The sequence below is a fragment of the Lutjanus erythropterus genome, chromosome 3 (assembly GCF_056507025.1).
Source record: "Lutjanus erythropterus isolate fLutEry1 chromosome 3, fLutEry1.hap2, whole genome shotgun sequence".
Taxonomy (NCBI): domain Eukaryota; kingdom Metazoa; phylum Chordata; class Actinopteri; order Lutjaniformes; family Lutjanidae; genus Lutjanus; species Lutjanus erythropterus.
This window is the reverse complement of record NC_139319.1, coordinates 29,265,563-29,281,131: the sequence shown is the minus strand read 5'-3', so window position 1 is coordinate 29,281,131 and position 15,569 is coordinate 29,265,563. Positions and strand designations below refer to the sequence as shown.

Genomic DNA, 15,569 nt, shown 5'->3' with positions numbered 1-15,569 from the left:
TTATCTGTTTTTACAAGTATGAATTTGAAATAGAAATTTCAGGCTGGGGCATCAAGCTGAAACATGTCCTTTGTCAGGGTGAATGTGTTATTTGCTTAGCATAGTTAGATATTCTATATAGTTTATGTCAGGAAAGAGAAAACTCCAGAATTACAGGTGGATCAACTGGTAATCTACCTCAGTCACTGAGTTCTTCACACACTGTTTACTTGTGACACTTCAGTCATGTTCAGGCCATGGGAATAAATCATATCTACTGACACAGGTTTGCTCGTGGGCCAAGGGAATAGGTACTAAAGCTATCTACACAGCTAGTCAGTATTCATTGGAGCCCAGCACTGATACTCAACTGTTCTAAAACACTTAAATTCCATATGTCTGTGTGTATTTGAGTGTGTGGTGGAGGGAACAGACAAACTCTTAGTTTTAAAAGATAACAGATTACCAAGTATATGTGTTTTTTGTTAGGAAAAGGTGGCCACAGTGAAAAACAAAGGTATTAATAAAAGAGCTCATATTAAAAGCGGTTGGATTATGAACTGGTATGATGATTAACAGCTCTAAAAGCTACTTGCTTCTGGTGCTGATTTGAACTTTGGCCCGAAATTTTGATAAGAATACGACAGCAGGAAAGAACCTTCCATAAAATGTAAAAACCTTGCAATAACAGTATAGTGATTAACAACGTACTTTGCCTTTAAACTGGTATACATACAATTGTGAGGGCCCACTCTGAGCCTATATTGCCATTATCACAACAACTTCAATACAGTGGTTACAAAAAAGACTCAAACAGGATTTCTTTTGAGGTTTTATAGAGGTGCTTTACTGTGGGAGGCAATTTACTTTTACTACCACATTCACTCTTGGTTTTGTCCAAATATCAGGCAGCTGAAGGTGCACTGCTAAGATCTATTGCAGACTTAATCTATATTTTAGTAAGGAAGCTTTGCAATGTGAAACTACTACATTAGGTACATATTTCCCCCTGGGATGGTAGTATGGAGGAAACACTTGTGGTGACATTGTCACTCCAGTAGAGCTGCGGCGATTACGTAGACGAAAGGCCCCATGCGTCGATTTGTATATCACGTGTCACTGTGAAGTGCTACGTCAGAGCATGGATTTATCTGGAGAACAAGCTGCAGAGAGTAAGCCTTGCCACAATCATCAAAGGTGTGGGAGTATTTTAGACAGAGGTGCAACAGCTTGGCTTTCTTTATCTCCACAAACTAGACATGACTTATCACAGCGGGATAACTGCTCCGCACGAATGCTGGAAGTGAAGCACCGAGTGACTTGTTCTCCTGCAGCAGCATGTAAACAAAGAATTCTCATGCACTCTGTTTCGGTTAAAGGAGACACTTACATCTTCTGTTTGTGGTTTCTGCAGACATAACTAACTTTACCTTACCCTTAGAACTTAAGTAAAAAGTACTAAGCAGGGTACCACAGTAAAAGTAAAGTTACTTTACTGAGTACTTCTACTTTAGCAATTTATGGTTGTTCATTTAAGAGACCTGTCGTATTTTTTCTTTTGTGTATTACCACTGCTCTAGAATAAAGCAATAGTAATGTAATAGAAAGAAAATGCAGAACATGCAATATTTCTTATCTGATTACTTCATTAATTGCCAGAATAATCAATAGATTACATGATTACTAAAAGAATCGATAGTTGCAGCCCTAGCTCACACTGATGCAAAAATACACTTCTAGTGATCATCTTTTTCAGTTCAGTAAAGGGTTGAAAGTGATTATTTATTAAATTAATATGCATCACAGCTCCTTTTGAATTTAAGGTCCAGTAATTTTCTTATCAGGCATCTGACGTGGACATGGAAATTACGCAAACTTTAAAATATGCCACTATTATCACTATTCTAATGTGCTTTATGAGTCTATTTTTCAGGATTAATATCAAATAAAATATTGAAATACTAATGAGACAAGTTTTTGATTTGTATTTTAAATAAATTAATAGTTATATAATTGAATAATAAAAAAAAAAATCAGTAGATTAATCATTTAAAAAATAATTGTTAGGTGCAGCTCTACACTCCAGAGAGCTCTTCCCTCTACTCACCCAGAGTTTGCTCTCATAATAGAAGGCGTCGAGCAGTTTGACAATGTTTTGGTGGTCGCAGGAGGCCAGGATGTCAATCTCCACCATGTAGTCCTCCAACTCCTCCTCTGTCTTTGTGTCAATAACTTTGGCTGCAGCTAGGACGCCTGTTTGTTTGTTTTGAGCCTGTAGAATGAGAATGTTATTAGACAGCTGTATAGCCACAGGACTCATACAATTATTCAGTTCATAGCCTTGCTTATCCTGTGTCCTAGTTCAGAAAATTTGTGTTTGTTCTCATTTCCCTGCTCTATATGGACACACGTAATCTCAGAGACTCATTGAAGGCCACATTGGGTTTATGTTGCACTTGTTTTGACCTCAGACCTGCAACAAACACCTCAAACAGCCATTAAGAGGATCTCAAAACAGCAAATTAATAAGCTCTCTCTAATGTGGGTGAGTTAGTCAGCAGAACATGAGACATGTCTTGTTGAAGTGGAAATTTCTCCTGTTTGTTTTGGCTTCTCTGCAGGCAGGATGTGCTCAATGAAGTCGCTGCTGCGATATGGGATGCAGCCACTTCCTGGTGACCTGCCTGTGTTCCGTGGTCAGCCATACAAGTCATTTAAAAAAATATAAACCCCCATAATATACACCTCAGTACTAAAGCGGGCAGATTGTTTTTCACTATGAATCAATAGCTGAGAGTGTGGACTATCCCAGTGATGCATCAGTGCAATGGGGCATTACAACTGGTATGGCCCGAAGCCCAGACATATAAACATAACACTGCAATTTACTATTTGGAGATCTCCTTCAGCTTAACTCTGCAGTGCCATTGCCAGTAGGACACACATGAACTACTGCTTCCATAATGGAATAATGATGATCTATTTTGGTACTTTTCCTTCCTTGAACAGTAGGTTCAGCTCACGTGAGCCTCAGTTGCTATTGGAATGCTGTGAAATTGGCAACCCATGGCTCAATCATTGCTCAAGAAGATTAGGTTTAATTCAAGTATGATACAAAGTAACACTGGCATGAAATCTTGGGTAAGTCCAACTATTTAAAAGTGTCCAAAAATAGCATTTGGCAACAAAGAACAAAACAGAAAATGTAAACTGCACTCATTAGTCACAGACTTCCTGGTTTTAGACTTGGTTGAGCCCTCCTGTGTGATAAAATTTACTGTCACTCATGCAAATGAGGCTTCTGGCTCCAGGTCAAACCAAACAATGGCACTATTAAAATGATGACAAGGGGGTTGCTTTGACACAGGATCAGCTACTGAAAATGTAAAGGGGAAATTATTTGGCCAGTTTGTTGGACGGTCTAAAAACAGCCAAACAATACAATCCAAACATCACGCACCAGCATCAAAATAGTACATTTGGAAAATGTAACATTTCTGGCAGGGCAAGCCATTGATTATATCTGTATGTATATGACCAAGATGTTAATTTATCCACTGTGCTTGCCCATCGGAGCAGTTGGTGAAGAAATCAATGTTGGGGATGCACAATACATATCTGGTTCCAAAAAATGATTGGCCAGGAACGGGAAATTTATACTTTTATCTAGGGATGTATGGTATCAAAGTTGCTATTTGTACATTTTGAAAAGCATTGTATTTTATGTCACCATCTGCCAGTGGGCCATCATGGTAACAGCTGGCATAATATGTTAATTCCACTATAAGGAAGACTTGATATTCTCTGCAATTAAGTGATTAAAAAAAGTGCATACTGAAATCAGCCAAAAAGAGTTGAAAAGTATCGGCATATCAAATATTAGCAAATATCAAGTATCATGAATCCCTACTACTATTATTCATGTAACAAAATTATGGAAAGACGCTAAATATCTGATTATGTCAAAGAATTGAATTTGAATTCTTAGGCAAAATGCTCTATAAAAGTTAACATATTATATCTGTTTAGTATTTTTATGTACTTAAGTAGAAAATAATGAACATTTTAAGAGACCGGACTGTTCTTGGTTGTTATTGTAATAGTGACATTAGTTAGATTTTGTTAGGTCAGAGATATGGACAATGCAAGATTAAGTTTTTTGACTACCAGCCAAATGGCTAGTGAATGTTCAAATTTTACCAGCCACTCAATAGATTAGTTTTTTGCTGTGAGTGAAGCAAATCTACCAGTCACTTGCATATTTTATCAGCATTTGGCTGGTGGATGGTGATAATCTTGGTTCTTGATTATGGAATATGAATCATCCATCTCCGCTCACCATATCTCATCTTTCTTAGTACCTCAGGTGTGCTTAAATGACAGAATATATACACTTCTTTTTAACATTTCATGCATCCCTAATAACTGTACATTTTGCTGTTGCTTGGAGAATGGCATAATTCTGAGAGGACTGGTCATAGCTTAGTATATGACCAAGTTAATGTTAACTTATCAGCTTTACTGTCAGAGGACACAGTTTGGTGACCAGGCCAATTTCCACAAATGAGTGGACCTGATGACATCTGGGTGTCTGTCACATATAAACAAACTTCATGGGGAGAAAATGTTGGGGAACTGTGGAGAGAGGGAACTCATATCTGACACCACCTCTGTCACAGGGCTGGTGTATTGGTCTGAAGATGGTGGGTGGGTCAAAGCAAGACAAGATGCTGACACGTTGTGTCAAAAGAAAGTTGTTGGGTACATAAAGGTTTTAAAATGGACCAGGTTTTGAAAATACAAGTCTGCCACAATAGTACAAGTAGAGAAAATGCTTTTATCTACAAAGAGCTGCTCTGAAGGATACATTACCCACCTTGAACACTTTTCCAAAGGCTCCATCCCCGAGTTCACCGATTATGTCCCATATCTCCTCTGGATTTTCATCTCTGCGGACGTGTTCATACTGTTTCTTCTTCTTCTCAGCTCCCAATTTAAATATTTTACGGAAATTAAAAAATGACATGCTGAAGCCTGGGTCATTCAAGTATAAAGTTGACAAAGGAATTAGAGCTAAACTTTTAAACGCGAGAGTAGTGTTGGTTTCTTGTAACAGTTTACTTTAGCATAAGAACTCTTCGGAGTCGCATGTGTGTCCCATTAGTTATAAATACCCGCTTGGTCAACACAGCGTGTAGCTTTCATAATGGTTCGGACCCAAACCTAGCTTAGCCCTTGACACCGTTTTGACCAGTCCAGAGAACAGCTCTTTCGCACATCATGGGACATTGTTAACCCCTAAAATAATGATAAAACGTTAACCTAGATGGATGCTAGTATGTGAAATCTGCCTAAAAAAAAGACTTCATGTCAATGCAAAGTATTACGGGAAGCTCTCCGTTGTTCCAACTCCTGACGACCCACTGGCCCGACAACCCTGTGGGGCTCTCTCTTTCTCAACCAAAAAGAAAAAAGACGAGTGAGACGTCCTTCCAAATAGTTGTATTCCACTGAACAAACCATTAGTTCCTTACGGGTAAAAATGGGTACAGCTGGTCCGTACGTTAACATTCGTTAAAACGGTAAAAACAGTCATCTTCCCTTGGTGTGAGACGGGTTTAGTAATCTAGCGGATTTAGTGTCTGTGCGCGTTCACGAGTGCGCGCCGCTGTGGCTCTTCTTTCTCTTCGCGTCCCTCGTGCTTGACAGTTGGCGGGGTAATTTCAGTCTTCTGCTGCCCTCGTCTGTACAGGAGACTAGACACAACCGATGTGGGACATCTTTGAATCACTCACAACGATACTGCAGCTTATTCTCATCTAGAAGAACTATTACTCTGCTGTATTGTACTTATTTAATGTTCTGTTGACGTTACTGCGTCCAACGGCTCAATAAACACCACACTCAGATTTCTTTGTGTGCCTGAAACTACATATCCCATACGCCATTGCGAAACATGAACGCGCCGTACAGACAGTAAAATGCTTTTTTCAGCGTTGTTTAAAAAATTAAATTAGTGCTATTACGCAAATATATACACAGCATATTACTAAACCACTGTATATAAAACAAACAAACAAACAAATAAACAAAAACCTCGAGCGAAAACGACGACTTAACGCGATGTCATGTGACCAGTAACTACTTCTCAAGACACTCCCCAGCTGCTAGCTTACTTTATGCTAGAGACTGCACGTACGACGTAAAAAGAAGCAAAAACATTCTGCTTTTGCATTCATGATGAAATGCAGCCAGCTACGATGGATCCAGGGGAAGAGCCCCCATCCATGTTGTGGGGACTGGACCCGATCTTTTCTGCCTTCGCCAGACTGTATGCCAGAGACATCCTGGAGATGACAGAGTCCACACAGGTGCCAGGTAGATAACATTAATAACACCTTGTAAAACAACAGTTGTTTTATTCACTGACTCTAAATAAGAAGCAGCATTACAGGTCTGACTATTTTTATTCAGTAGCTAACTTAACATTAGTAATAATGTTACTAAACTAACCCAACCTCTAAACTGAGGTCAGTTACTGTAAGTTACACTTCCTGTTAACTATCAGTAAGTAATTTATAGGGTCTCTGCATGATGATGCTGTTAATGATAATAAGAAACATTTTTCACAGCACCCATGTGGATATGGAATAGTAGGGTGAACACAGGTGTTACCAATGTTACTCCCAGTTAAGGTCCCATTCCATTTAGTGTAGCAGAGCCTTTGTAGTGAGCATACACGCACAATAGAAGCATCCCGACTCTGTCTGACTTGAATGTGAGGAAATCTTAACACGTATCATTAGTAACACTTGTGTTTGCCCTACAATTTCATGTCAAAATGTCTGTTGTGAAAAAGCTCTACTGATGCTTTGAAATTAGTGGGGGTTTTTCTGTATTCACAGGTATTTACTTCTACAACTCACATCCAATCTACAAAGTTGATGTACTTGGGACAGTGGTTTACAAGAGAGAAAGAGATGACTTCTTCTGTTATGGAGGTAATCTTGCTGTGTCACTAGTGAGGAATAAAAATATGTTCTTTGCTGATATTTGAATAAATACAAGCTAGTATATCTACAGAGGGCACAGGTGCTCCTCCACGAAGGCTGCCATGTATCTACTGTAGCTCAGAGTAGATAAAGTAACCACTGGCTCAAGAGAGGGTCTTTTGCAAGTTTTGTGATCACTGTACTTCCCTCTATATGCTTGGAAGGAGAGAGTGTTGAGGTGTTTTTAGAGAGAGTTGAGGTGTTTGCAGTCTGCAAGCTCAGCACTAGATAGTGCTCAATCCCACACGCTGGTCCTTGTAGTACTTTTAACAATGTTCTAACTGTGAATGCTGTCTTCGTGAGTCATTTTGAGGCCCACAGCGGCAGTGTCTGCAGAGCATGTTGTGGATAAAGCATTGAGAAAGTCTCCATCTGTGCCTATGCCCCAGTTTTTGTTTACATTACAGTAACAACATTAAACACACACACACACACACACACACACACACACACACACACTCCTGTTGTATAAAGGCCTAAAAATAACATGCTGTTGACTTCATAATCTTCTCACAAACAAAGAGATTGTTTGTCTTATTTTGAGTATCTTTCCTCCTGTCCACAGTGGATGATGGTACTGGGGTTATAAACTGCCTATGCTGGAAAAGTGACCTACTGAAAAAGGAGGGGAATCCTCTTAAATGTGAGTTTGCATTATAATGTATCTCAGTGTTAGCATGGTTGTAAGTTAGGTTCTGCATTAGTCACCAGAAGATTATTTGTATACTGATGATACCAGCTAATATACAGTAAGTTCTGTCTCTATGTTGACCACCTTGGCTTAATTTGTCACAGGACTATGAATCAGATGCTCTTCTTTAGCTGTATTATTTCAAATCAAATAGATTGTATGAGGCTTAAATCAAACATGGATCAAGATTCTGTTACTGCATTGCCTATTTCTCGCCAGTTCTTTTTTCAGGAACTTAGTTTAGTGTGCTTCTTTGCTGTAATATGAGAAACTTTGCGGCCAGGCAGGACGCCATTTTTTCCTGCTGAATGGAAGAGCCAAAACCAAGCACCAGCCATGTCACAGTATGCCACCCAACAGTTCCACACTCTTGGTGGAACCGTGTATCCTCTGGTTGCAAAAAAAACACAATGATAATGTCAAACTCAAGGCTTTACGATGGTAGTCCAGAAACCAGTGGGTGATGTCACAGTGGGCTCACACTCGAACTTGCTAGATTGTTGTCCTTGGTGACAACTGGCCCCATCAAAGCACAACCTCTAAAAGTGCTTGTGTTCTCCACTGAACTCCACAGAACTTTTTGTTAAAACATCACATTTTTTTTTTGTTAAACAAGCAACAGCTACTCTATCATTCTCCTCAAAGCCACCAGACACCATTGACAAAAACAGTAATTTTACCTTGTAGATGATAGTAAAGCACATTTCATTCAAACTGTTCCAACAATCACCAGCTCCTGTTTGGTCAGAGTAAACACTTGATTCACTGAGTTAGATGGAGGGAAAATAGTTTGGCTCTATTCTGTTTTTTTCCCCACTGCCTCTCTGTTCCCTGCGCTCCCTCTCACAGCCGTCTTGGTGGTTTCAGATTAAATCTGCCCCATATTAGATAAATGGCTGTGATTGGCCTGACTAGATCCAAGGTGGGTGGAAATCTTTGAACGGGGAAGGGGAGAGCAAATAAAACATGAGCTTGCAGATTCATCTGCTTCCCAGGCTAGGGTTTGTGGGCCATAAAACCAAAACAGTGACCTAAAAGAAGCTTGAAAGCTCCGTGCACCTGAGGAGAGCTGCAAAATTGTGGACATGTAACGTTGGTTTATTACAACAAGTGAGCTATTTCAGTTATTTGAGTCATTATTTATATGAAAATATTCACCAGTGCAGCTTGAAAATAAAGCATTCTTATGGATTGCTTCAAGTATCGTCAAAGGCACTTCACATTATTCATGACTGTATATTTATTACCACAAACTACTGCATAATATCTTGTATTTGTCAACTCCAGCAGGGGGAAAACACAGTGACGGGGCTCAGGGAGGCTTCAACCCAGTTGTTGAGCTGGAGAAACTGAGACAGGCCCAGCACAGCCGCTGCCGCCTGGAGATTGGAGACCTGCTTCGAGCCAGGGGACCAGTGAAGACGTCAAGGCAACAGAGAGAAGTTATGGCCTCTACCTACTGTGAGTTCAGAGGGCCATCCTCTGCAGGCCACAGGAGCAGTTTGACATTGAAATTCACCATTGACTTTTACTAATCTACCAAACATCTACAATGTTTACATATCAGAGTAAGGCAACAAATGTCCAAGACTACCAACATTTGACTGATGGTTTATTCGAAACAACAAATGCTCAACTAAGAACATACATTAGCTTACACAAGCCCTTACCCACACAAACTTGAAGTGCCTGGCAAGGACATTCTTTATCCTAGCACTGCAGCCTGGTTTATGATGTCCTACACATGTCTCTCTTTGTCATACACACACACACACACACAACAACAACACACAGCACATTTTTTATGGGAATGTACACACCATCCATATACTCTGCCCATTCATCGTGTGTATCTGTGTCTGTGTGTCTGTTCCCAGATAAAGTGAATGACCCAGTGATGGCGGTCCAGATAGCGTGGATGATGGAGGTTCCTCAGGTCTACAGACAGTGCTATGACAAACCACTCCAGCTGCAACCTGGTGCTAACAGGTACAAATGTCCTTCCTTTAACCGTGTACCATCACAGTACATGAAAACACTGTAGTCAGGCTTCTGTCCAAGTTAGAGAAAATTTAGAATTTCCAGAAAATCGTCAAAAGACAATGCAAATGAAAACATTATCATTCACTGCTGTTATGTGAATGTGTGTCGTCAGTTCATAGATAATAGTTAGTGGTGTTGATTCTCCAGTACTATGCCATTAAATAACTGTAAAAAAAGAGGTTCTTAGTGATGTAATTAAAAGTGCACCAATCAAATGTCAAACAATGGAGAACAACATGGAAAACAATGGAAAAAATATGGCATTAATGTTTGTATTAATTCAAGGAAGTTTAGTGTCTCCTCATCAGTCCAAACAGATCTAATGGTTTGTCTGCCGCTATTTTTTGTCTAATCAGTGCAGCAGAGGCTTCAGTGGAGGATCTTGTCACATGCTTCATGTTTGACATGATTCAGTTGCTAAGTTGAAATTAATACATTTTGCTTTCATCAATACAGCATCCTTTCCACTGCAGCCTGGCCTAAACGTTTTTGCGATATTTTATGTTTTCACAGTCAGTGGAATGGCAGTGTCTTGGCATTGTCTTGCTGAAATAAGCACAGATGTCTCTGAAAAAGACATGGTCTGGATGGCAGCATATGTTGCTCCAAAACCTGTATATGCTGCACTGAATTCAGTCAAATACAAGTTGAAAGTTATTTTCAAATCATTGACTTATGTTTTACACAGTGTCCCAACTTTTTTTTGGAACTGGGGCTGCAGGTAGATTTGGCACGTTCTCGCTCTGGAACATGGCCATAACCATAGATGCTGATTTTGTTTCATTGCCAAAATTTAGTGTGGTAATTTTATCCTCCTACATAACTACTTTATTTCTTCAGTGTGGGGAAAATGTTACATTGACTGTTCCCAGCAACTAGCATCACAGGTTTTGTGTTGACAAAAATTGACAAGCATGAAACAGATGTGTCACTTAGGCAACTACTAACTGGTTTGGGCAAAAACAAAACAAAGTACTCACCTTTCCTAACAAGGGAACACTAATGCCTCCTAAGTAGTTTATGAATTAAGGCAGTAAAAAGCTGTCACACTTGAGCATAACTCAAATATTATCAATTATTTCTAAATATATAATTAATGGTACTACAAGGAGCCTGTAATAACCACAAAATATAACATCAAAAATAAAATGATCATAATAAAAATCTTTTGCGCTGGTTAACTGATACTGTACACTGTAAATTGCCGGGAAAATGTAAACACAGGCTCATTAAATCTGAACTGAAATGGTTAAATCTGACCTGGTGGCAGGCTACGGTGGCAGTATTAAATTAAGACAGTTTCATTACAAGTTGAAAACTCCTTGTATTGGCTTTAAGCATTTGTGTAAACTTTATTAACAAAGCCAGTTTGTTTGTCTGTTTTTCAGTGAGTCAACTGTCAGTACCCTCAGCAAGGCAACAAATATCATCAGGGATTTCTTAAAGCAGAAGGCAGTGCCCAGGTTCAGACCCTATGATGTTCAGGACCTCCTGCAGCCTTTGATCTGTAGCCAGCCTCAAACAGCATCAGCAGACCAGGTACACCAGAATAATAATAAATATGGGAACCAGTTCTTTTTGAAGATGTGTGCTGGTGGGATGAAACGAAAATCAAACATCAGACTTCATTTGAAGTCTTCGTTCTTATGTGAGAATGACGAATGGAATAAAGAAATACAGCCAGAATTTCATTTCTAGCACTGAGGCTAATTTGTATTCTTTGTTGAAATTATTGGTCATATTAATCAAAATTATTAGACTATTAAAGAGGCTATATGAGGCTCGTTTTCAGGTTCAGAATTTTATTTTGGGGCACTTGTAGAATAGGTTTATATGTTTTAACATTTTTCTCCACACACTTCCATAGCTACAGCAGTTTTATTCACCCTCTACCTGAAATGCACCTCATTATTTACTGTCTCTTTAAAGCCCCACTCACGAAAAGCTCAGTCCATGTGGACTGGTCAGCTCAGGCATACCTGAGCACTGCAGGCACTGCAGCTCACTGTTGGTGTTTGCAGCCAGAGAATGTCTATAATCAAGTCCAGCTGCACTCTGTGAATATCACACAATTACAGCTTCTAAAACAAAAACTTCGAGCAGGAATCTGATCCATGTTAGCCTCCGCCTCACTGCCCAGCAGACCACCAAAATTACATGGTAATTTTATGGTTTTATGGTCTAACAAAGCTATCTGCTGGGTGCTAATCAAAATGACAGAACATCGAACAAATGATTTTCTGCATTTTGACCATGTAGCTACATTGTTACCTGGGGAATGTCTATCAGCTAAATTTACGTACAGCAGCCAAACACACACACATAAACACTCCAACAGGCTTTCGTGTAACAACAATGCTAAGGCTAGCTGAGCTACCACTACAAACCCGTGTGGTTTGATCCAACAGACGAGCTACTGTTGCTCAAATTTGCTGAAGAAATTAATGCTGGTTCTGATAGAAAGGTGTCAGAATACACAGTGCATCACAGTTTGTTGCATATGGGGCTGCATAGCAGCAGAGCAGTCAGGGTGCCCCATGCTGACCCCTGTGCACCGCTGAAAGCACCAACAATGGGCACGTCAGCATCAGAACTGGACCATGGAGCAATGGAAGAAGGTGGCCTGGTCTGATGAATCATGTTTTCTTTTACATCCTGTGGGTGTGTGTGTGTTGCTTCCCTGGGGAACACATGGCACCAGGATGTGCAATGGGAAGAGGGCAAGCTGGCGGAGGCAGTGTGATGTTTTGGTCAATGTTCTGCTGGGAAACCTTGGGTCCTGCCATCCATGTGGATGTTACTTTGACATGTACCACCCGTCTAAGCATTGTTGCAGACCATGTACACCCTTTCATGGAAACAGTATTCCCTGATGGCTGTGGACTCTTTCAGCAGGAAAGAGGCTACAAAACAAAAATGGTTCAGGAATGGTTTGAGCAGCACATCAAGTTTAAGGTGTTGACTTGGCCTCCAAATTCCCCAAATCTCAATCCAATCGAGCATCTGTGGGATGTGCTGGACAAACAAGTCCGATCCATGGAGGCTCCACCTCGCAACTTACAGGAGTTAAAGGATCTGCTGTTAACATCTTGGTGCCAGAGACCACAGCACACCTTCAGGGGTCTAGTGGAGTCCCTGTCTCGATGGGTCAGGGCTGTTTTGGCAGCAAAAGGGGGACCAACACAATATTAGGCAGGTGGTCATAATGTTATGCCTGATCGGTGTATGTCACAGATTTCTCATTTAAGGTTGCTTACAGTGCAACTTGCACTATTTGGGCAACTGTCCATTTATTGCAGCATTGGTTGTTCAGTCCCTAGCTCCTCCTGTCCTTATGTCAAAATGTCTCTGGGCAAGAAACTGAACCCTGAGTTGCTCCTGATGGTCAGGCCAGCACCTTGCATGATAGCTCACTGCCACTTGTGTGTGAGTGTGTGTGAATGGGTAAATGAGAGGCATATTGTGAAGTGCTTCAGATAAAACACTATATAAATGCAGCCATTTGACAGCCAGTCTGGTTTTCCTTATTTCCACAATATAAGACAATATGTATATGTATATCTATATGTATATCTAGCAGTACAATTTCTTAAAAGAAAATTATTTAGATATCTAAAAATGAAACAAAAGGCAACAAAAACAGCAGTAATTTCAGCGCTGTTGTATTCTTATTCTTCTCATCTCTGTAAAGGAGCCTGTGGCGGGTCCGTCTGTCTGCCAGCAGCTACGTCAGCTTCTGAAGGAAGCCCTGCAAGTGTTAGAGGACGAGGGTACAGTGTACCGCAAAGTCAAATCCCAGGATGAAGTCTATCATGTAAGAAACAACAGAGAAATCTTAATTGAATTCGTCATAAGGTTATTTTTGTCAGGATTGGTTATGGACATGTTTGATGCTGTTGTCCTTCACCAGGTGACTGCAAATGACAAAGATCTAGTCATAGCCATCAAAGACATAATCAGGGAAGACTCGAAGAGAGAGAAGTGTAAGTAGACTTAATTTTTACTCTTAAGTATCAGATTTTAGTTTGACTCAGTGACAGTCTCCTCCGTGACAGTGTGTTCAGTACAGCAGTAATTATCATTCAGTTGAAGTAATCAAGATTGAAAGCTTTTTTTTTTTACCTGCTTGTCAAAGATCAAATTAGCACGACAGTCACACCTACTGTTTGTTACTTGTTAATCACTCCTACAGTTATGACTTCAATTTTCAGAGCAGATGCCTTTTTGTGATACCGCTTGTAAAGTGGGATTCTTATAATTTTGTAAGATGTTTGTAAAAAATTAAATCCTAATTTATGAGAATATAAAAAAAGAACCTACATGAATTTAACAGAACAGCAACAGGATTACTGGTGGGGGGAAGCTAAATGATATACTGCTGATGACAGGGTCAGCGTCAAAACACATTTTAGGCACCTAAAAAACTGTATCGGTTTACATGTACGTTATATTTAGAATATTTTCACCACTTTTTTTTCGAATTTTTCGAATGGAAAATCACCATTATATAAGCCAGATATCGCTCTCTCCAAACCAACCAGACTCCAATCTGAAAGTTAGTTTGGGTTATTGTGTGACTGACTGAATTTAAACTAACCATGACACAATAACACAAACAAACTTGCTGATCAAGGCAGTGGTAGATGAGCAGCTCCAGTGTTCTGTGAGGTAAAATTGTCTAAGTGTTTTTGCCAAAGGAGTCTGGTGGGGATATTTAGTTTATTATATCATGGCTGTTTACTGTTGGCAAGGGCTGTTTGAGGGAAAGGTAAAACAGAGAAGATATTCAGTGCCTGAAATATGTTTTGCTGCAAGACCAGACCAGAACAGAACATTGCTTCCTTTCCTACACTGCTACTCCTGCTGTTTCTCGAAACCAGAGCATGTAAGCTGCCATCTACTGTGGATAATACACTGACTATGGATAAGTACCTCTGTAGGACTGAGCAGTTAATTGAAACAGTTTTGAAATTGTAATATGGCCAAGTGCAATATCCAAATCTCAGGAGCTGCAGTGTTTTGAAAAAAGGGAGTATGCTGTGTCACAGCAAATTGTATTCTCCTGATGTAAGGGAACCTGCTTGTTTGGTACAGATACCAGCAAACACCACATTATCTTACTCACATTGCAATATCTGTCAAAATAATTGCAATACAATATTTTTTGCTTATTTTTCAGCCCTATACTTCATAAACCCCCCACAAATATGATCGATCCCTTTAAAATCTCTATATTGACCTGTGTGTCACTGTGATTTCCTCTTGTGCCTGTAGATGCAGAGAAGGGTTGCCACATTCTGCACATCCTGTCTGCAGTCAGGCAGCGTTATAGCCTCAATGTGAGCAGGCCGGCGCTGGAGCTGGTCCTCAAATCACTGGAGTGCAACAGTGACATCGTCAGCACCAGCGATAACTATTACACTGTGTTTTAACTCCACACATTGAGCTCAAGATCCCAGTAATGCTGCATACAGTTCACCATCTGTAGTGTGGCTTATTGCTCCACAATATGAGCATCTAATATGTTTAAGTAAATCATGCCATTTATATTCCTTTGTTTATCATGACTGTTGTCAAATGGAGCACCTGGTCGACTTAAGTTGAACCATATTTGTTTTATTTTAAATGACTTCAGTGTGCAAAGGTTAAATATTGAGTTTAATTTAGATTTCTTTGAAAGACATGCCTAAGAAAGAGAACATCGTATTTCAAATTTCACCTTTGTTGTTGTTATTTAAATGTTATTCTCAACATTTTGACTTTATTCTCAAAATGCAAAATAAAACAAATTCTTCCTCCTCTCA

The 15,569-nt window shown here is 39.8% G+C and overlaps 2 protein-coding genes across 2 annotated transcripts in view; one reads left to right on the top strand and one right to left on the bottom strand.

Moving 5' to 3' along the window:
- The window catches only part of LOC146330211 (STE20-like serine/threonine-protein kinase), a 26,232-nt gene extending 20,021 nt beyond the window's left edge, over positions 1–6,211 (bottom strand). The window contains exons 1-2 of the mRNA XM_084715696.1: positions 4,856–6,211; positions 2,087–2,251 (exon numbers count right to left, since the gene is read on the bottom strand). Coding sequence (XP_084571822.1) covers positions 2,087–2,251; positions 4,856–5,005 — 315 coding nt within the window. The 5' untranslated portion in view covers positions 5,006–6,211. The remainder of the gene's footprint in view (positions 1–2,086; positions 2,252–4,855) is intronic.
- On the top strand, positions 6,193–15,569 carry stn1 (STN1 subunit of CST complex). Its single transcript, XM_084715697.1, has 9 exons — positions 6,193–6,357; positions 6,885–6,980; positions 7,597–7,674; positions 9,010–9,183; positions 9,600–9,711; positions 11,154–11,304; positions 13,457–13,579; positions 13,676–13,748; positions 15,040–15,569. The coding sequence occupies exons 1-9, from the start codon at positions 6,225–6,227 to the stop codon at positions 15,195–15,197; spliced, it is 1,098 nt and encodes a 365-aa protein (XP_084571823.1). The 5' UTR covers positions 6,193–6,224; the 3' UTR covers positions 15,198–15,569.

What these genes read in the sequence shown, in the direction of transcription:
- stn1 (XM_084715697.1), top strand. Translation starts at nt 6,225, where the DNA reads ATGCAGCCAGCTACGATGGATCCAGGGGAAGAGCCCCCATCCATGTTG. An exon ending in TGACTTCTTCTGTTATGGAG is followed by an intron (nt 6,981 to 7,596) that starts GTAATCTTGCTG and finishes TCCTGTCCACAG; the next exon opens with TGGATGATGGTACTGGGGTT. An exon ending in AAACAGCATCAGCAGACCAG is followed by an intron (nt 11,305 to 13,456) that starts GTACACCAGAAT and finishes ATCTCTGTAAAG; the next exon opens with GAGCCTGTGGCGGGTCCGTC.